Genomic DNA, 23,227 nt, shown 5'->3' with positions numbered 1-23,227 from the left:
TAATGGCCACCCCTTCAGACAGGCTGTTTCACATCTTCGTACTGCTCCCTTCACCAGCCATTTCACTCCTGGTATTGAGCGCAATGACTGCAGTCAACCAAACATGCAGAAAAATAGTTCAGCCGGGTGCGAGTTCTTTACTTCAATTAAACTCACACAGTTGGATGCCTACTGTTGCCAAACCAGTAATATAATTTATACATTATAGTCCAAACAGTAAAACTACACTAAAAGTCATTTAACAATATTTATAACATCATAAAATACAGTGTTAAAATATATGAACTGCAATATGTACCAAAATTATAAAATTTGTTTCTCATCATCAGTGATTAAAACCAGGATCATTGCTCTAGCTTCAATACTCACAACCCTGGTGACAGATTAGAATTCAAATCTTAATGATCAATTTACAATTAACAAGATAGAAGTGAAACAAATTAAACCAACCATTATATATAACGAGACCCAATGGACTCCCATTGTTCCCCTTAATTACAAAACGCAAATCACAAATTCACAGTGGGTAGTGTTAAGCATTAATCTACAACCTAGAAACTCAGACAGTGACAATCAGAGGAAAAAAAAAAAAAGGAACAAAATAACAGAAGAAATCAACAAAGGACTATGTATTTAAACATGCCTATGAATACAAAAACCTGCACAGACACATCTTCTTTCTGCACAGCTTGAGGGGTTTATAATTTGCCTGACTTTGTCTTTCTGAAGCTTTTCTAATCCTACATAGGGATAGTTTACAGAAATGGTTCCAGCTTACAAAAAAACATTCAATTTAGACTTCTCAGAAAATATGTATTAAATAATAATAATAAAATAAAAATATATGCAATTAAGAGGCATCCCAATGAAACTGTTCACATCTGCATTTGCCACAGAAAAATCTGAAATTAAAAATGGGCCCTTTGCTTCCTATAAAACCCCAAAAATGTAACATAAACTTACTCTCGCATCTGTTATTAGAGAAGCTTGAGTGTTTTACCATTTAAATAATGGCATTGTTAGTATACAGTTAGTTTTTAACCCCCTGGAAAATATGACAAAATATGACAAGATTCTAAAAGTATAGCAAGAAAACACACATTCAGGTCCAAAATTCAGTTTGGTAAGGTCAAAAGCATGGTAAAAAACATGGAGAAAATATTTTTCATGCAAATAGGTCATACTGCTGCTGATCTGTTTTAATTAATGTAAATGAGAACTAAGTTAGAAAATCTTCCAGGACTGAGTCCTGCAAGTCCAACTTTTTTTTGTTGGTTTTTTTTATTCAGAAGAAAAAGCTACAGCATTCTGTCCCAAAACTGTGGTTTTACCAGTGACAGTGAGCATGAAGATTGCCTTTTGGGGGGATGCTACTGAAAGACAGACTCATCATGCAATTAAAATACGGCTGAAGTAATTTTTTGTATCTTATCTTATTCACATAACTTTTTGAAACCATGTATTAATTAGTTCACCATTTTCCACCATCTCCAGTTCCAACTTTCTGCTTTCATTTTCTCATAATTTCTTTATCTCTACCTATTTCTCCATTCTTGTTAGTGACTGCAGCAGCTCCCACTCACAGGGAGGCAATCTGAAGGTATTTTAGGGCCACTTCTCAGAACTGTTTTCATACATTCTTCCATACTCTAGTGCAAAATAAACCACTTTCTGGAGATCCAAGAGGGCTCCTTTTCCCTTTTTCAGGTTCTTGACATAGTCAGCTAATGCTGCTAGGTGGAGAAACACTTGGCAATCTCTGGTATTTATTTTCAGAGAATAATGTGTTTTCACAGTATGTTTTCTGTCTTTCCTTCATCCTTTTACAGTTACTAGTCTGTGACTGTGAGCTCTAGCAACAAAGTCTGTGTGCATTTTTATTGCTGGAATAATAACGCAATTCAAATCTATTTAGATTTTGTATTACTTTAGCAGAGGAGCTCTAATTTTTTCAGAAGAAAACTTGTTTCCTCCTCTCTCAAGCACCCATCACAATATTCATAAGGGAATATCTCCTACATTTCCCCAGATTTCTCATTTCTTCCCCAAACACTCTGGATGCGATTCATCTCTCAACAGCTAGTCAACACTTTATATTCAGTGGAAAGTAGGATGGGCAGTGGAGGCAATACCTGTAGGAAGAATCATATATATTTTTATATATATACACACACATGTATATATATATATATATATATATATATGTCTGTCATCATACTTGTATCATTCCACTTTGACTATTCCTGGAAACTGATAGTAGGATAAATGAACTCTCTCCCTAAACGAGTGTTGCCCCTGTTAACTTACCTTAACAGGATGATTAAATCCACCCAGCAAAAGAATCTTTTCCTGAAAACCAATTTTATCTTTTCTGAGCATTTTCCTTACTTCACATAAGCCATGCGAGATGATCCTCTCCTTAATTATCAAATGCACTTTGCATGAAATTTACAGAAGTTGCAGAATGCTAACTCAACTGCTTGAGTTCCTGTTTTCTACTCTAAACATGACCTCTGAAGAAAGCTTTGACAGGGAATATTTTCACACTTAAAAATGTAAAATCTAATTATTTACTGGTATAGGATTACATAAGTAACTTTAAAAAAAAATATAATCCTGTCCTATAGAACTTTTAAATAGTTATCTTTATACCCCTATATATTTAAACTGCTTACTATTCCAGCTTTTATTCTATTCCTGATTTTTTAATGGATTTGGATTTAGACCTGCTATTGATTTTAACAAGAGCACCACACAACAAGAGCTGGCAGAATCTGGGTCTCAATGACAAGCAATTTTACAACAGTTATTTCAGAGATAATTATTCAGTGTGCAATATTGTGAATGGATCTTAAATAAATAAACCAGACTACAGTTCTGAGAACTTCAAATAGTCCATATTTTTCAAATAATTTCAGATAAACTTGAATCGTAGCTTTGTTAACAATTTTTCACTCTTCCCTATTAAAACTATGAACATCAGGAAGAAAATAGTATGCAAGTTTTCCATTAGAATTGTTTAAGAAATTTGAAGAAACAGACAGAAGCATAACCTGAAAAGCAGAAAATTGGAATGAGTGTGGATAAAAATCAATCCATATTTCTTAAGTGGCATATCTTAAATTGAGATGATAATACCTGGGACAAGATGCAAACACCAAAATAAAAACACAAAGTAAGGAAGCATGTAAACTAGGAAAGGGGACAGGACAAGAAAAATACACTAACCTGTGTTTTTCTGACATTTGTTCCAGCTTCCTTGCCAACATGCAACATTCTTCCTTTAATTTTGCTGTGAATGTATTCTGGGAAGTCAGCAATGAATCCAGTTCCTTTACTAGAAATTATAAAATTATAAAACTACTATACTATAAATTCATAAATAATTTAGAAATACATATATATGTGTGTATATATATATTTCTTGGATATTTCTGGTATGGTCCTGGTATGTTTTTTAAACTTTGGGTACTTGGACATGGATTCATGACATTATTATACCCTAAATGAAGGCTCTGTGTCAGCACAAGCTAATCTAAAGCATTAAAGTGATGTTGCCACTGAGACAGGTCTTGTATGAGAAGAATCACCATAAAGACTCCATGTCAAATCTGGTGGGCTTGCTTTTTAGCCTGAAGCTCATCTACATTTCTGGTAAAGATAAGATTTCCAAGCCAAGCCTTAGCTGCCTTTTGCTTCTCAACTGGTATAGAGGATACACTGGCAACCCAAATACTCAACACTGTATACTCATTTTATTCTCTCCCTAAAAAGGCAGTTCTTTTATGTACTGGGACTTCTGATTAAAATTAATGTGTTTTTCTTCTCTTTAGTGATAAGATATAGCCTTATTGTCCAGTGGCAGTTGCAGAGGAATCATTTTATAAATTAATTTTCAGCAACTATCAGTTTGGGTTGTACTAAAACTTGTGACCCAGAAATTGAGCATCTTTATTCTTTAAAAAAGAAAGATACTGCAAAAACATATTTCCTGATTTCTGCTTTTCAGATCAGAGAAAGAGCACTGTTACTCACATTCCTTGTATGTGTGCAGGGTCATAATACACAGGGGTTTCTTTATATCCATAATAAATGGATATAATTTTCAACTCCTAATCCTACTAGAGATATATGAAAACAAACTCAGCCTTAATGATGTTTCATTTTTGTATGCTGGGACAATTTATGCACCAGGAGAGTAAATTACACATCTCTTGTGCAAAATTACAGTTGGTCATAGGCAGATGTGCTGGCTAGAGCAGAGAAAAATGGTTCTGAGAGCTTCTTTTCTTTTCCTACTGTGTAGATAGCAGCCATAATGCAGCTTTTTGCATTCCCCGAACACACAAAACGTCCTTTAATACTGTGATAATGCTGCAAAAAAGGCAGAAAAATCAGATGACAGATGTAAATGTGCTTGCTGCCTCAGGTATTATCTGACAATGTTTAGGATTAATACAGGCTATATCATTTTTCTAAAGATATTGCAGGACTCATGGGTAAAAAAAGTATTTCATTAAACCACTGAATATACTGTGTTCTGTAAGAGCAGAAGCCCCTCCTCCTTTTCATGTTCAGAGATTTCCTCTCTAAAAATTAATTTTTTTGTTTATAGTATGCACCTTTAGTACTGTTGTTGGCACAGTACTTCACAATAACAAAGCTTTTATTGTTTGTTTGGAACCATTTTACTTCCAGAATAAAGGTTAGAAGTTATTGATCAGCTAAGTCAATGCAATGAAGTCTCCTATTAAGAGAACCTGAAGTATGCAAGGAATTAAACATCTTTCTTCTAGACTGAGGGAGTGTGGGGAGGCACATGCTAAAGCTAAAAATGTTTGAGGCTGCAAAGATTAAATAAAGGAACATATCAATTTGGAGCCAGTGAATTACATCCAGCTGCGACAGTGAATTAAGAACCGATTAATGGCTAAAGCTTTTCTCCAGTTTGGATGCCGAAGCAAACTCATTAAGCTTTTAGAGTAGCTATAATGTGTGTACTGTGGGAACTGTTCAATGCTATTCAGGAGACTTTAACTGTAAGCTCAGAGCATTTCCCGCAGAGCTTCTGATGCTATTTTCTTTATATAACATGTGTGCCTGAAAATCCAGCCAAAAACAAGCCCTTTGTTTTTCTACTTTGTTGTGGTCTCTCTCAGCTTTACGTTTCTTGAACACAGGTAAATAAACTCATAATCCAGATGGTGCAACAGATGTGAGAGCAGCACTCTGAAATCAACAGACAGTGGGCAATACTTTCCATTTTCTCTTTTAAACGCTAACTAATATGTAATTCGGAATCTCCGGTGTAGTTAGCATCTGCTCCCTTCGGCCAGCCAAAGGTTACAGGTGTTCCTGATGTCATTTCACAGTAAGGCGTGGGCCTGGCTTGTGAGTGAGTGCCCAGGCTCTAATCTTTCCCTACCACCTACCAGTTTTCTCATGCTGGGCCTCCATTTGCTGCATCTTCTGTGTAAGCTCCTGCTCTCTTTGCTGGGCCTGAAGGGCTTGGGCCTTTGCTTTATTGCTAATGCTTTGCTCAATGCTCTGTTTCTTCATCCTATAAAATGATTAAAAAAAATTAAAAAAGAGAATAAAGAAACATTAAAAACATATACTTAAGATGATAAATTAAAAAGATAAAATAGATCATTCCATTAATAATAATTAAAAAAAAAAAAGAACTGTACAGGCTTTTCACATTAAACATCCCCCTTCCACTTCAGGTTATACAAACTGACCTTTCTCTTACAATGTCAAACACTCTCCAGTGACTAGCAGAAAACAGATAAAAAATATGACCCATTTCCTGAGCAAAAATTAGCCTTCCAGAAAAAAGAAAACAAGATATTATTTTAAAACATTTTAAACACGACTTCTTTTTCATAAGGACATTCCTCAATATCCACTTTGCATTTAACAGATTATTTACATTTTCTTTTAAATGCTACATCTTTAAGATCGAGATGAAGCTTAGGGACCTGACCCTGAGATGGACTGGTTCCCAGTGAACCAGCAGGAGACAAGTCAATGGGAGTGATTGCCACAGTGCTCATAATACAGCTACTCTGAAAGCTTAATGAGTTTTCTTAAGCAACCAAACAAGTTTTAACTATTAATTTATGTAAATAGGAGATGAATGCATCCATTACAATAGAGAAGGTTTCAGTACAACAGAGGTCCAGCCCCTTGGGGTTCTGCTCACCAGGGGGTTGTACAGGAAGGTCTAAAGCTCCATACTATTATCGAACTACACAGGCAAGAGAGCAATTTACTTGACCAGATATGCAAGATGGGGCAATCTAATCCTGAGGCAAAACAAATGCTAGACTACCACACTCCATTGAAGCATTTTATTTAATGCAAGCCAAGCAAAAACAGCATGGAAAAATAAAACCCCAAAAAGATTGATGCATAAAAATTAGAAAAGGTGCTGAACTGCAAATTCATATCTAGGCTTTTCCAAAGGTTACAAATATTTACCTGGTTTACAACAGGATCCAGATTCAAAATTTCAGTGTACTTATTTCTATATTTAAAATTACATGTACACCCTTTTCTCCAGAAACTCCATGTAATAGCTTGGGATAAGTTTCAATAAAGCCTTTTAAGTGAACACTTTTTTTTTCTTTTTTTTTCTTTTTTTTTTTTTTTTTTTTTTTTTTTTTATTTTATTTTATTTTATTTTTATTTTTTATTTTTTATTTTTTTTCCTATGGAAAATACCTATTTCAAGGGAGTATAAAACAGAACACAGGCATAGATCATGTAAGGATAAAGCCACATCTCATGTGGTTGCTGCACTTAACCTTTGGATTGGTGCCTAATAACCCATCCGAGATATTGCAATATCTCAGCATGACACACACAATGTTAAATCTTCTCTCTCAAATTTACCCCAAAGCAATACAAATGGTGGGTCACATTACACTAATTCCTGGTCCTGATGTTGCAAGCCCTACCTTAGGCAAAACTCCCTTTGAAATCTCAGGCAGTTTTTCTGAGGTAAGGCTGAGAATGATTTGACACAGAGAACACATTTAGATAGCAAGAATATTATAGCGTCAAGAAAACAAAGCCCATTTTTCAAGGAAATTTCATACACTGAACTGCACTTTATCATTCCATTGTCAGAATTACTTCATAACCATACTGGGGCTATCCTAAGGACAGATACTTGCCTAGAGTTTAAGTTCCAAATATGGAAAGCATTACCATGAAAAATCTTTCCATTTTTGCTGGGAAACATTCTAGTTAAACCCCTTCCCTGCTTCCAAGCATCTTTTACCTTCAGACAGTGGTCATAAGCACTGGATTGCTTAAAAAATGCACTAGCACATTCCCTCAGACACTTTCAGCTACAGGAAGAGGCAGTAGCACAGTATTTTATTTAACAGTGTCTTGTGAGATGGTTGTGTGCAGTTGGGTGCTGTGCTGTCATCTGGCACACAGCTGGCTGCCCAGCATTCTGCTAGGGGTTGCCTTCAGCATGTCTGAAGCTCAGGCTACCAAGGCAAGGCTGTAAAGGTCCACTCCTCATTGCCAGGGTTTCTCCTGTTGAACACATGCTAACAGGCAAGTTACAAATAAATGGAGAATCTGCTGCCACCAGAAACACTCTTGCTAAGGGGACCCATCCAAAACCTTTGCTATTTACTGTCCAGAGCAAACTAGTAGGAGCTCAGAAACCATGGATGGCATGGTGAGTGAAAAAAGATGAGATAAAAGTGGATAAAAAAACTGGATAAAAGCTATAAGACTAGAATAACAGCTGAGTCTTAGGCAGAAGGATAGCTGGCTAGTCTGAATCTTAGAACCTAGAAAATTTTGGGATTCAGATACATCCAGAGCCAGCCAAAGAGCAATACCTGAAGTGCCTAGAGCTGCTGAGGAACAAAAAAAAAAAAAAAAAAAAAAATCTCCTGGAGCCAAAGCTGTCTAAACTGAGTGGCAAGTCTTTCACCCACACCTTGAGTTATCACCCTCCATGCTCTCCAAGTTCAATTTCTCTGCCCTCCTACACAAAATTTCCACAACACTTTACATACACAGAGAAAAGAAAATCAAAACGAAACAAAACAACAGAAACATGGATGAAACATGCAAAACACTTGGTAATATTGCTGCTACAACCAGCAAATACTGCAGAAGTTTTAGGAGGTTTGTCACTGGCTGCTTATCTGCAGCTACTCTCAGTTGTGAAAGAAGGGAAGCTTGATTTAAGAAATGTTATGGACTGTTGATATGCACCAAATTCAATAAAATCCCCAAACCTTTCACACCTGTAAAAAACAAAAACTGGATCACAGATCCATTTTCAGTACAAGACTGCTCTCTTCCAAATGGCTTCACAGTAAAGATAAAGTAAGGGTGTAAAGTCTAGTGACGTGAAAGTCATTTCCGACATAAATACCATTTGATTTTTGACTGTACCAAAAATACCAATGATTTTTGACTGTAAAAGAACAGAATTTTGACTGATAAAACTTTGACTTTCACAATGCAGTTCAAAAATAGGCATTTCTACAAGAGTCTTTTTGCTTTGAAAAAACACAAGGTGATTTTCAGTGTAGAATTAGGCCTCTCACTAGAGGTTGCCAGTAAATCTGATGTGGAACAACCAATGCTCTTATATTGACAATTTGATTTTTCCATGAGATCAACATGTGGCATTTTCCAAAAAGCTAATGGATCCATTAGTAAAGACTTTCAACTTAATTGGACAAATTAAAAAACTTGAGCAATTATCTCAGTTTGCTGGCACACAAAAGGCTGTCAGAACCTTATTTTTGACAATTTCATTTCCTATTTCTACTTAAAAAAGGAATTATAAATTATTTTAAGCTTTCATATATACTTACTTTAACCTGGACATAAATTAATTAAGACACTTAAGTGTTCCAATATTTGAGGAATCTGAACTAACAAGACTTTTGGACTAAATAATGACCAATTCTGGAACTCAGCATCATCACTCATATTTGAGCAGCAAGAGGACCAGCAGAGCCTACCACTAATGCTACTACCACCTTCCTCTTCACTGGCTAAGCACAAACCTCTTCCCAGACAACATGTAGCCAAGTGGGCCAGCCCTGTGGACTACTGCAGAACAAATGCCAGAAGAGGGACAGCATCAGCTGAGAGAACCCCAGCTCTTCCAGAGGAAATGGGCTTTTTCTCCCAGTATTCCGGAAAATACACACATAGCACAAGCTTTTCTATATCTTATTGAAGAAGTTTTGATAAGGCACCCAAGCACTTAAATCCCAGTTTCTTCAAAAAATGTGGCCTCAGAGCACTCAAGTCAATTAGAACACTTTGGAAGCAGGACTTAAAAGCCTATGTATATTAGGAACTCTGAAGATTTTAGCCAATAGCTTTGGATACAAGGGCCCAGGTTTTATGTAGTCTACTTTGCTTCTCATGATACAGGTCCAGGGTACTGTCCATTAATAGCAGCTTTCTGAACCACCTTCTCATCTACAGATTTCAGCTACAATCTCATCAGTTATTTCAGCTAAAAGTATCAAGGGAAGAATGGAAAATCAGAGTATATTCTTGCTCTTCTCTCAGGCTACAAGGGAAAGATACCCACAGAGCAACACAACAGAGGTCACAATACTTACACTGTTATCTAAGGGGAAACACAAGAAAAATGTTTGCAGTCTCTTACTTTACTATCAGAAAGCAGACAAACACCATAGTGGTAAAGGCTATAAAATAATGTACATAGAACATATCATACATTGGGTCAGAACACTCCACAAATTTTCATTTCGCAAATTAAAGTTCTTGTGTCAAAAAAAAAAAAAAAAAAAAAAAAGAACACACGCATGCTTGTGCTAAACTTATGTAGAATTTCCTTTTAAAGGCATCATGATCAGGTCATTTCTTTAAACCTCTCCAAGGAGCTGAAAAATTGCCCTTCCTGTATCCCATTGTGGGAATTACCCACTGAGTTGCTCTTTATGTCTGTTTCTGAGAGCTGACGGATGCTGATTCTGGAGCTGGCTGCCAGGTCTTCTCAGTGGAAAGCTCAAGTTTCTGGAAACTGCCCCAGCCAGCACAGTGTGTTTGGTGAGCTTCAGCACAATCTACATTTGCATGGTCTGATTTTGCAAAGACCTCATTATTAACTCAATTGGTAGAACTGGAGGACTGCATCTTTCTTAAGGATGCATGTTGTCCTATTAGTTAAAACAGGCTTAAAAATAATAATAATAGAAGTTAAATTTGTATTATAGTGTAAGATGCCTGGCTACATCAATTGAGAGATATAGATAGTGTCCTAGAAGAATGAGATGGCAGTGCTTTCATCTTATAAACACATCAAGCAGAAGCTACTACAAGCAATTAGAAAAGTTAAGTAAATTCAAGAGTTTAAAAGTGGCCAAAAATTAAGAATGTGGAGTGGTTCAGCTCTTTAAATACGAATCTGGAAGGCTAGAACATGGTATAGAAATAACTTCAAAGCAGAAATGCTTTTAAATTATGTTAATGACCCAACCAAACAGAGCTGTTTATTACCTTGTTTGAGTGAAAAGACTGGGAAAGACAGCTTGGCCAGGCTACTGCTACTTTACAAAAACAAACAAACAAACAAACAAAAAAATCCCCAAAACATCTCAAAACACAAGAAACCCTCTTGGAGGAGAAAACAAGTAAATATTGAGCTCTGTCCATATTTCCAATTTTTCAAGAGACAATTACAACTATTTGAGAAATTACCTTGGAAATATTTTCCTCACAGTGCAAGTAATTACCCAACCATATCCTCATTCTCAGAATCCCAAGTAACATCAGCTTGTTATAATGTATATTTTCCCACAATTTCAATTTTGCTGAAATGGAAATCAGCTCATATAACTTGTTCCCAGTGAACTTTTTTCCACCTTTTTCTATTCAGAATGCATCTACACCACTGGAAAAACCTTGTAACTTCTAGATATAGTTGCACTTTATAAAATACCAGCAGGTCTATGGAAACAATAAAATACAAAGTCTGAAAGTCTACTTGCTATTTACATCCTAGCTTTGGCATCAGATGATACTATACATTAATGGATGATACTACACAATAATGGCTATGCCTGAAATTCTCTCCTTTTTGAGTACTTGCTGTACTTGAAAACTACATTGAAATTACGAACTCGAGATATTGATGGATATGAAATTTTATGTGGTATAAAGAAGTCTGAATATAGTTATCTTGCACATATATGTAACTGGTAGTATAATCCATCTTTAATAGATATATTAGCAAAATTTAAGGATTGGACTTCTTAGTTGAAGTTCAGCATGAAAGAACTTGCACTTAGCCTTGTAACAAGATCTTATTTTTTCAGTGTTAAGCCTTGAAAAGATACATGCAGAAAACCACCAATTCATCAATGTGGACAGTAACTACTTTTCAGTCTGGAAAGTTCTCTGTACACCAAGTCACAGCTAAATATTATCATTAACTGCCCTCTATTCCAGTGCTAGACAACAAGTAGCACATCTTTCACTAGATCAAATACCCCATTTTGGAACCCAAATCCGATTTTTCTGGCACATCTGTAACCCTTGCCAGTAAGATACACACCTTCTAAGTAATCACCCATCCTGCAGTGGTTATCACCATCAGATTGTGAACTAGTTGGCTTCTAAGTGCCTATAGAAACGAACAGTTAAGTACAGAATAGAAGTTGCATGGAAGATGCAACATGAGAGTGTCTTTTGTGAAGTATTAGTATGCAGCCCTAAGCACTTCACAGTCCTCTTTTCTCTAGAATTCATCCTCCTTTCTCTAAAATATTCTTTGTTCCATACTGGCTGAATATTGAAATGTTTGCTTTCTGCAGAAGATTTTTACAGGCATTTACTCTGTATACACAAAGTTATTTAAATTATATTCACTATATTTAAAATAAAGCAATAATTTTATTGACCTGTGGCAATTCTTGAATTTGGCACCAGCAATCTTTTACAATACAGCTTCTGGACAGATTTAAGCCAGTCTGAGGCAACACTGCCAGTAGAAGGTGCAGTTCCTATTTTCATACTCTTACAATTAGCACTCATGCAACTTACTCTGCGAGAACAAATGATTCTTTTTAAATCTGATTAACTCCCTGAACCACCTGATCACATAGATGCCTTTCTTCCAGTGACAGCAGAAGCAAGGGCCTGGCAATGTGGCCAGACATAGGCACACATCACCACTGCAGGGATCTGCCTTTTTAGACCAGCCTCAAACAATTGTGACTCTGTACTCCAAGGCTCAGCTTGCTAATAGAGTAAATCCAACTGCCAGGCGCCTACTATTGAATCAAAAAATGATGCAGCTAAATGATGCAGAGACCTCAGCTTCTATGAACTCACACTGTCAATTTAAATTTGTTCAAAAAACCCAACGGTTTTGGTATGTTAACTTTGTACCAGCAAGCTTATGCTGAATCAGGTATCATCTGTCCTACTGCAGCTGGCATAAAGTCAGCATAAACACTGCAACCCATGCTTTAGCTAATTCAAAAGGAAAGTGACTGTGTGCTCACACCTGATCCGGATCAGATCAGCACAGCTGAATGATCCAGTAGATCACAGATGCACTTATGAATGACTGCCCAACAGCCACCTACATTTTTCACAGACAATAGGTTTGGACACACAATGTGCAGTTAAGCTACCACAGTTAATAACATCAAAAGCACCCGGCCTATCTCAAACTGTTGCTAAAGTTGAACAGAACTGAAGAACAGCTCTCTCTGCCTCCAAAGGACCAAGCATCATCTGAGCAGCTTGGAAAGAAGCAGAACAATTTGACAGAATAAAGTGTTCTTCAGGTTGACAATTTGAAAGACAATATTTGACTCTGAGGGAATTTGATCTAGGGCAAACTAGACTTCTCCCCCATCCTACAGCAAGTTACCACATATTCCAGCAAACTGACAGACTTGTGACCAAAAGCAAGAAAGATGAGAAATACTGCACTAACATTACATTGTGCCCGACTGTTGTTGACTTGCTTAGATATTACAGAAGCATTCAAATAACAGACATGCTTATCTACCCACATATCATAGAACTAGATATGAACAGGTGACTTAAAAAATAAAAATCCAGCCTTTTATGTCTATTACTGGTCTGGTCAAGTGTGGCCTAATTTTTGTATTATTTTGATTGTAACTGTCTGCACATTAGCATTAGAAATAATGGACAGGCAGTGTAACAGTAGAGGGTTTGGGGTTTAGGTCAAGTTATAAATCTCTCTTCCTTATGCTGTCATGAGTAAGAGAGAAACATATTTCAGTAGCTACTTTAAAGCAAAATTCACAAATTACTACCATTATGTTAAGTGCTAGATATCCCACTGTGCAGTTTTGCTTTCTGAATTTTTACCTTCTTCCATGCACACTTTTAGCCACTGATCGCACAGCCTTTCAGTGTTTTCTGCCTTTTCCTTTAAATAAACTGGCTCTGGCTCCTTCCATCTGGTTCCCCTTCCGTCAGCAACCCTGCACCTGTTCACACCTCCTCTCCTGTTGGATTCCACTGAACATTTCCTCCTCTGCCAGGGCTATTCTGGCACTCGCAACCTTTCTGTCATTCAATCCATCTGTCAGAAGTGAACTTTGTTTACCGCAAGCTTCTGCTTTCTTCTTCAAGAAGCAAAGCCCCTCAAGGTCATTGTCAAATGAACTGTCGGTGTGGATTTAAACCCACTTCTGCTAACCAGCAGAAGATGAAGTTCTTTACAGTCCTGTATTTGTGAAGATCAGGGTTGAGTACAGGAGAAATACAGAAGCAAAAGAATAGATTTTATTCATTATTCATTAATTTGACTGCTAATGCATTTTTCTTCACATGCTTGTATCTGTACCTTCTTGCAAAGACTAGCATAATCTGAGAAAGACTTGCACAGCTATGGAAAAGGATAATAAAACCAGTACAAATAAAATGATAAATGAAAGCTCTTTACTCTCATTTTATCACTATGTAACAAAGATACAGACTAAAAAATGCAAAGAAAAAAGGGGAGCAGCCAAATGATTTAAGTGTACAGTAAAACCTTTAAGCATCCAACAGCATTCACTGTAAATTACATCATCTGCAGAATTTTTTTTAAACTTACCTACTGATGTTTCAAATGTAACACTGTTTAACACCAAAAAAACCCAAAACCAAAACCCTGAGTATTTTTTCCTGTTTTCAAACCTTGCAAAACACACATATGCAATTCTCTGTTGAAATACTGCCTTCTACATAGAGGCAAATCGTAAAGATTCTTTGTCAGGGCTGAGATTAAATTCATATTGCCACAACAGGATACATTATTTTTAGCAATTACTTTGCTCATATTTATTTTCAGGAATACGTTCTGATAACCACAAGCTCCTCAATTATTAACTAACCTCCTTGAGAGTCTCATTCTTTTAAAATAAGAAATATCTTTAAATTTCACTGCATACCTTGGGTATCCTTTAAAAAAAGAAAAAAAAAAAGGAAAAAAGTCTTTCTCCAATATTAAATACAGTACCAAAAAAACCCCACATATTTTAAGTTTTGTAAGCAATTTTAACAAAGCACCCTTTTTATTACCCTTCTACCAAAAAGGAATTTAAAATAAAGCTTTCTGGGAGCAAATCCAGGAGGTAATCCAATCTCATTAGCAGAAATGCAGTTATACTTATGTTAGGTCTGAATTTGACTCTAATAAAAATTGAATTGACAAATACTGAACAAGTTTAGCTGAATAATAACTTAATACTGATATACCCCTTATATAGGGACTAGTCCCTGCATTTGCAGGAGAATGTTTTCTGATGCTGTGATCCTCTTCCATAGCAAATTATAGGCAGGTGAACAAAAGTACTGGAAATAGAAGAACTCTGAAACAAAAAGATGCAGCCACGTCCCACCTAACCGCAAAGAAACTTTTTCACCCTGTCTTTATTAAAGCCCTGTGGAAGGCAACTGATCAACAAGGAGAAGCTAATCAAGAACAGTTGCTTCTATTTCTACACAAATGTAGTTTGATATTTAAACCACCAGGAACACGGGGCAACCAACAGTGGCACACTATTAAGCTTGCCATGCTGCCAGCACAGCCAGGGGAAGGTGGTCAGCCCTGTCAAGCAGCCGACAGCAGAGGCTGAGCTCATCTGCTTGCTCAGGACAGGCATCTCCCAGCTCCCACTTTCCCCCTGACCAGTCACTGGCACAAGGGCACTGAGCAAGGGGGTGAGGAGAGCAGCCAGGCAGGCAAAGCTGGCACACTCAGTGATTTTCCTTCCTCCCTTCCATCCACCAGCTACCTCCTCTAGAGATGACAACCTACAGGCTGATGCTCTTCAATGTCAAGTCTGATCAAGTCCCCAGTTGAGGACCCTTTGGGTTCTCTATTGATTTCTTTTTTTTTTCCTAGGCAAGAATGTCCAGAGCTGAATCTTGCAAAGAACAGAAAAAAAAAAAAAAAAAAAAAGAAACCAAACCAACAATCACTGTGACTGCACAAAATAACTTTGAATGCACCTGTGAAAGCACAAGGCAGCTCACCAATACTAAGTGCTGATAGAAAAAGTACATTTTAGCTTATTGTGAAAATAAGCTTTCAGATGTACTTGAGAGAAAACTGTAGAACAAGTCAAAATTAAAGATAAAAATCAGATCCATTTTTCCAGTAGCAAAGTCAGCAAAAAACTCAGCAGCCTTGAATACGTCTGAAAGATTTTTACGCATCAAAAAAATAAATCATTACCCTGTTGTCATTAGTCACACACATAGAAAAGCTAATTTGAATGAGATCAAAGTAAATATTTGATACACATGCGTAAACTTATTAATGTAAGTGCTAAATAATAACTGCTCAAAACAAAGACCTTATAAAGATGTTTGTTTTCTACAGCAGCTAAGTCTCTTCTGTATTTCATCCGAATTCACTGCCTGCTCCAAAGAGCTTTAAGTATTGTCAGTGCTCCTGAACCACACTCTACATGCAGCAGCAATTTGGCTGCCTCAGCAACCTGATGCGATGTATAAAAGATGAAATCATTAGAGAAATTTGATGTGACCAGTTGCAGCTTAAGAGCCATGGAGAAAAATTCAGATGAACCTCAGACTAAAATCTGAAAATGTGTTATCGCCTTTTCTTTGAGAAATGTGTACTTTAGGACAGTAGATTAATTGTCAACCTTGTCTAAATGCTTTAAAATTTTTTTAAAAAGTGATTTATAAAGACTTTCATATTCAAAATTAATACACAATTTTGGATTTATTCTTTACTCCTTCAATTATATTTTCTCTTTCCCCTTTAAACTTCACCAGTGGCCTTTACTTTGTACAGTAAATCAGTAAAAATACAGTAAATCAGTTTGTACAATCATATTAAATGTGTTTTAATAATTAAATAGAAATATATTTAATTAACTGTGTATTATCCTGACACAAAGTACATCAGCTTCGAAATTTCTACAAGGCACTGCCAGAACACGACAGAGCCGATTTATTTCAAATCATTCAGTATCAGTCTTCGTAAAGCAGCATATGGTCTTATCATGGCAGGTAAAATATTTTACCTTCTATAATAACGCAGTGCAGCTAATTTATCTACATGCTGTATAATCAGATAAACAATTTCAGCTGCACTATGAAAACCTGTAGGCAAGGGAGAAATTTATCCCCCTACATTTTATTGATTTTTCTGTCTATATATTCATATAATTCCTATAACAATAGAGGTTATTCTTTCTTCCATCCCCTACTTCAATTATCTTAAAGCAAGATCTTTCTGTTGTGGAAATATTTGCAGTTTCTACAGCTGCAGGACAAAGAACTGAGACATTTTCACAGAGTTGCTCGGGGGAAAAGGAGGGGGAAAAAAAGCTTGCAAGATTCTATTGCAAGTAAAGCAGAGTGAATGACAACTTTCAAAGCTACCACAATCATTTACTAATGTGCTGCTATACCAAATAAGTCTAATTTTTTTTGACAGCACCAAATTAGATTTATTGCAGAAACTGCTGCATAAATAGCATATGGCTATGTTATACCACCTATTTCAAATCCCTGTAATGTTTCCTCCCCTCCCTGCTCAAAATGAATAATTGAGCCAAGCTATAAACCTTCTGCAGACGAGAGATACACAAGTTCAAAAAGCAGATGCGGGAGATGTAGATTTCTTTGTTGAAAAAGTCTAAAAGGTATCACATATCCCAGTCAATATAAACTGGGCACTAATAGGTCAGGTTTCCCTTGCCACACTTCAGGATTTTATTTCCTCCTTTCCTTAATAAAATTTGTTTTTCATTTCTCTTTCAAGCTGACAGTCATCAACATGGGGCATGACCTCGTAATCCTCTTGCACATGACTACCTCTTACTTGCACAAGAAATTCTATTGATCTTCTAACGTGAGTAAAATTATTCATGTGACTCAAGATCAGAAGGCTCGGACCTCCATTCATTCCCCACAAGCTCGCGTTTATGAAGAGGGAAGTGCCTCCTCTGAGCAAAACCGAAACACAAGAAAACTGGTTTCATTCATCGGAGGGGCCCAACCCTGTGGGAAGGTGCTGACCTACAGCTCTCCCCTCCTTTTCAAGAGGAGCAAAGTTTTCTTATCACTTTGCCGGGTCAGTCCCCAGGCCCACGTGCTTTTGTATTTCTGTCAATCGCCACATTCTGCGTTCAATATGCCGCTGCCATACAACAAAAAAACCCACGCGTCCTCATCAGGCGGAATGACCGGGAGCAAGGACACCAATCTTTGGGGTTAGCGGGGGGCACGGTCCCCCTGGGGAGAAAGTACCCAAAGCCCAGCGGGTTGGGCGTGTGGCCCCTGCTTCCCCTCTCCCTTGGGCTGGGGCGAGGTCTGCCGCGTGCCCCTAAAGTTTGAGCGGTCGCCGCGTGGAAAAGACGTTGCAAGGTCTTCTCTGCGGCCGGCGGGCACACCACTGCACACATCGTGGAAGGCTGTGGCTACCCCGCCGCTTGCCTCTCGGTGGTCAGTCCTCCCAGCTGCCCTATCCGTTACTGTCTGATTAGCTCTGCGAAGGAGCCCCTCCCCGGACAGCTTTCCCCGCCATCTGTTCCACACGCGATGGCTGCCGCCCAGCAGCCTCGCGCTGCCCTCCTACCTGGCACCCGGCTCCCGGCCTTACCCCAAAGTGCTAACACAGGTTCTCGCTGCTGGCAGAGTCAGGATTTCATTACTACTACTTTGACAAGTGCAGGGTTGTTTGTAATTTCTCTTTTATCCTGATTTTGATTGTACAACCACCTCCCACTGATTCAGTTTGCTTCAGTTTTGTTGCTCACAGATTTTACTCTCCACATTAATCTCCCTCTGGCATGTTACTGCATCTGTTCCCTTTTTTATTATTAATTTTCAAATTCCCACCATTTTTGACAAAAAGGAGGTAATCTACACTCTGCTTCTGCCCATTTCATTTTCTTTAATTTGGAAGATAAGTATGAAAGCGTGCCAAAGAAGTTAATTCTCTGTTAACAGTTTATTTTCTGGCATCCCGATGTCTTTGTATATGAAAAACAGAAATAAATGTTGACTGAATCACAACAACATAGTTGCAACTATCCCTAAATTTAATGAAAAGTAAACATATGAAGCAGAATCTAAAAAGTTTATTAGTTATCAGAGTTGTTTTATGTTATCACTCCTCCCTGCCTTTTAAAATAATAGTTTTGTAAAAGATGAGCAAAATATATATGAAAAATACAAATCAATTACTGCTTACACTTGATTTCTTCTTCTCCCCTCTCCCCCCACTCTTTCCCCCAGTTTAACTGTTCTTTGTCCTTTTGTCAGTCTGGGGACATAAAACTTCAGTAATTTAATATTAGTAGCAGCATTTCTTCAAATGTTATCTAATTTCCAGCACAGACAATGGACTCTTTCTGGTGAGCTAAAACTGTTGGAAAAATCATGACATTAACTGTGCTGCTAGGTAATAGATACTGTTAAGAAAAAAACCCCAAAACTAACAGCAAGAAACAAATAGTTAATACTAAGTATAGTGCAATTCCTCGAAGGCTTAATATAACGGCCTTCTAAAAATCAAACGGTTAGTTTACATTTCATCACTAGATATTATAGCTTAAACAGGGAAATTAATGTATGAGGCATGCTGCAATTCTAATGAGGAACGCCGGTGACAACATCCAGCTCAAGACCAAAGCTCCAGTGACTAAATAAAGCCCCAGGAACCTGGAGGTGTGCGATTTATTATACATGTAATACAAATTAGCATTAATGGAGTCGTTGAAACTAGCAAGGACTTATGCTCAGTAGGAAGGCTACTACACTGTACTCCACAAATGCCACTTTCTTTGATACGCTGTTTTCTAGAGACTGTATCATTTGCAAAAATAAAGGAGAAAAGAAATATCTCATAATGGGGGGAAATAACCAAAACCAAGATCCACTATCCTCACTGTAATATAAACTTTTATCCTTCAAGAGAGTGACACAAGAATTCAGAGCAGCTTGGCAGGTCACCTGAATCTGGAAGGATATTCTACTGCTTAGTAGTCCTTTCCCACCTAGAAGATGATATTCTATGCTCCTTGTAATGTTTCATATATGCAAACAAGAGTAGTAGAAAGAAAAAAAAATAAAGAAAATCCGCTACAAGTCCATTCCATCACCCAACAAATTTGAGATGACATTTCAGTCAAAAATAGAGCCATCTACCTAACTCCGTGTGTGAGAAAATGCATGATGGCATAGAAAATATGATTTTTAAATTCAGTGATTCCCCTCACTTGCTTAGATTTATTTAACTGCGTTAGTACATACAAACAGGAACCACATCCGACTGCAATTGAAACAAATAATAGCTTCAGATTTGCTTTGCAATAAAAAAAAAAAGAAATTTTTACTGATGATTCTGTTGTACAAGAGTATTGGAAAGTTTTGTTAAATTAGATGAGATTATAAGATCTGGGCAAACTGTTAACATCTTGATCTTTTCCACTAACATACTGACATGATTTTTAACAATTCTTTGCTCATGAACTAAGAACAATAGGATCTGCATGTTTTGCACTCTGTGAAGAATGGATTCAAGTAAGGTTTGTTAGAAAGACCAAACCTTGCTAAAGTAATGGCAATTTAGCTTCAGAAGTAATTTCCCAAGATTCTGCTACTCCAGCAACCCTAATGTAAAAAACAACAACGCTGAAACTTGGGTTAAAACACCTAACAACTTTAACCAGCATGGTCAGTGTCACAGCATGGTGACATCTGCAAAGTCACGTGACTGACAAGAAAAACTACACAGCAAAAGTTCTGTATTTTCCCAGTTGAATCATTGACTAGAATCAATAACTGGAAATGAATGTTAATAGCAAGGATTTCTAAGAAACATAATACTCCAGGAAAAAAAGTGACAGGAAAAGGCAAATTTAAGCTCTGTGGCAATGGTTTAGAATAGATAATTGGAACCTTTTTCTTGATTTTAACACATACATTTTATTATCTTAGAAACTGTTTAGTTGGTAATCAAATCAATAGTGTCTGAAAACTAGGATGAAGTAAAAGAAACAGGACTCTTGGAGAAAAGTAGAGTTCTGCAGAGCAGAACTTCTTAAGATATAGACTGCATGCTCTCATTTAATCTATTATAATATTTATCATCTCATTTTCATACATTAAAAGCCTAAGTTCTCATATTCAATTTATTACTGTACTTATTTTCAATATTCAAACTTAGAATCAGTAGATGAGAAAAGAACTTTTCTCCTTAGTAATATACTAACTCATAAAAAACAAATAATTCTTTCTGTACCTCCTTGGCTACCTCTGATTTTTGCCATAACAACCCAGACAGGTCATGCAAGGCAACAGAAAGATTGTCCACAACCGTGTAACAGCAGTACAGGACTCCCACAAGTCCAGCATTGTAAGAAGACTTGAAGTGGGCCAGCTGGTCCTCTCCTGAAAAGAGGGAAATCAGCAGGATGAGGCCAAGGCCAGAATCCCCAAGAGATGCACTAAATCAGTGCAATTTCTGCAGCAACCTCCCACAGGCAGGACTCTAGAGCTTAAAATCTGTTTTCCTTGGCAAGTGACACAGTGAATGATTCTATAACCCCCACAGGATTCCTATTACCACTAGATTTCCAATGAGTATTTTTCACTGGCACAGCTTCCATGTGAGGTGAAGGGAAAAAAGAATTAAAGAAGGCAGACCACAAGTTCACGTGCAACAATTATGGATGTACCAATCCATTAAAAACATACGGAGTTCCAAATGCAAAACTAATGCCACTGGAGACATTTAACTTTTATACCTTCACTAATTCAGAAAACCTGTTCTGGCAGGAAGGGATCTGAGAGGAAGCAAAAGAGTACAGGCCACAAAAAGTTTCATATTAGTAGGGGATTTTTTCCTCTGTGACTCAGAGAAAACAGCTGTGGAACAACATCTCTAACCCTGCCATACCAATCCAAGTCTATGGTGACAAAAGGTCACACAAATCTCTCATCTCCCTCCCTCTTCTTCAGCTGTGACAGCAACATCACTACTGTTTTCCCAGAAAGCAGACAGGCACTTCAAAGATTAGGATGACACAAAAAACCTACAGAGGACATCACATTACAGAATTTGGAGAATATCAACAAGAAGGATTCGAACCATTTCCCATGCTTCAGTGCATTTTTCTAACAACGAGATGTTACCATAATAATAATAAAAAAAACCAAAAACAAAACCCAAAACATTTCACCACCTATAAACCAAGGCCAGAAAATGGAACAAAGGATAAAAAAAAATAAAGAAAAGATTACACAGAATCACAGTATCATTGTGGTTGGAAAAAACATTTCGGACCATCAAGTTGCAACCACTAACATAACTCTACCACGTCCAGTGTTAAACTGTGTCCCTTTGCACCACATCTACATGTCTTTTAACCACCTCCAGGGATGGTGATTCAACCAGCTCCCTGAGCAGTATGTTCCAGTATTTGATAAACTTTTCAGTGATTAAGTTTCTTTTAATATCCAGGTTAAGGTTAGGACATTGCAGAAAAGTAGCTGTACTAAGTTAGAAAATGTATCTGTGGCATATCAGCATCTGTCTCAAAATCAGATGTCTGTGAAACTTTGTGTGAACAGGGCCAGCACAGAATATTACTTGCCCAAAATATAGTACACAGCTTCCAGTGATTTGCATCTCAGAAACTTCCTTTATCAGACACCATAAATTGAAAAGCCATCTGAACCATCTGTATGTTTGGTATCCAGCTGTATGTACCTTGCTATTTAGAAGTAGGCAATAATCCTCATTTTGAGTATTAAAAAAGATAAAATAATAATTTAAAAAAAAAAATTGGCTAGTCAGATTTTCTTCAAGATATCCAGAGTTTTATTGCATATAATCAGTCTTCTGCTAAAAGGAGCGTGATAAGCCATTTGGTTAACTATCACAACAAATCATTAGTAATAAAGTTCTGCTAAATCCAAACTTTAGATATCTTAACAACTCACCCAAAACTTTTTTCAAGTTCATTAACCTCTAGCATATTTTTTCTCTAAATACAGGCTGTTAGGGTGGTACTTTCTTCCATCTGTTAAACAACCGTGCCCTGAATTACACAGAAATTTAGCTGAATAAAAAAGTGATTCATTGAATTTATTAGTTTAGGTGAGGGTCTATTTTATTTCCAGTTAATCAATGGCAGAATTCTCACAAAGCCAAAAGAGTAAAAGACTTGCATAAACATGCAGACTCCTACAAAGTGATAAAATTTTGATGGTTCTACCCCGCCACCTAAAATTCTAAAGTAACTTGACTTGTTTAATGTAAGGACTGAGCTGCCAGATTGGATGTTCAGTCTTAGGGGAAGCAGGGGGGACAGAATAGAATAAAATCCACACGCAAAACCAAGCAGAACCCAGCAGACAGCATTCTTGCAGCTACCAAATACTCAAGCTGTAATGAATCATTGAGACGTCAATCTTTTGGTGTTTTCTGGAAATGTGCAATGAACAGTACAGTAAATGGCTCTGGGAGCTATATCCAAGGATGGAATAAATTCAAAGTCTCCTCCCCACAGTTTTTGCATTGTATCACATCTTCTTGGGGCAAATGCCTTGAACACCTTCCTCACATATTTGAGCTTACTTCCTGTTCACAGAAAGCAGTATTATAACTCTTTAACCTTCAATGAAGCTTAACGTGGTTCTGTTAATGTTCCTGTCATTCTGCAGAAATGTCAGGTTATTA

General features: G+C 37.1%; 1 protein-coding gene across 1 annotated transcript in view; it reads right to left on the bottom strand.

Moving 5' to 3' along the window:
• Nucleotides 1-23,227, bottom strand: part of SDCCAG8 (serologically defined colon cancer antigen 8) — a 103,305-nt gene that overhangs the window by 45,474 nt on the left and 34,604 nt on the right. The window contains exons 14-15 of the mRNA XM_030447220.1: nt 5,433-5,560; nt 3,229-3,337 (exon numbers count right to left, since the gene is read on the bottom strand). Of these exons, the coding sequence (XP_030303080.1) occupies nt 3,229-3,337; nt 5,433-5,560 (237 nt within the window). The remainder of the gene's footprint in view (nt 1-3,228; nt 3,338-5,432; nt 5,561-23,227) is intronic.

This window comes from Calypte anna, chromosome 3, assembly GCF_003957555.1.
Source record: "Calypte anna isolate BGI_N300 chromosome 3, bCalAnn1_v1.p, whole genome shotgun sequence".
NCBI classification, from domain to species: domain Eukaryota; kingdom Metazoa; phylum Chordata; class Aves; order Apodiformes; family Trochilidae; genus Calypte; species Calypte anna.
This window is presented reverse-complemented; position numbering and strand designations above follow the sequence as displayed.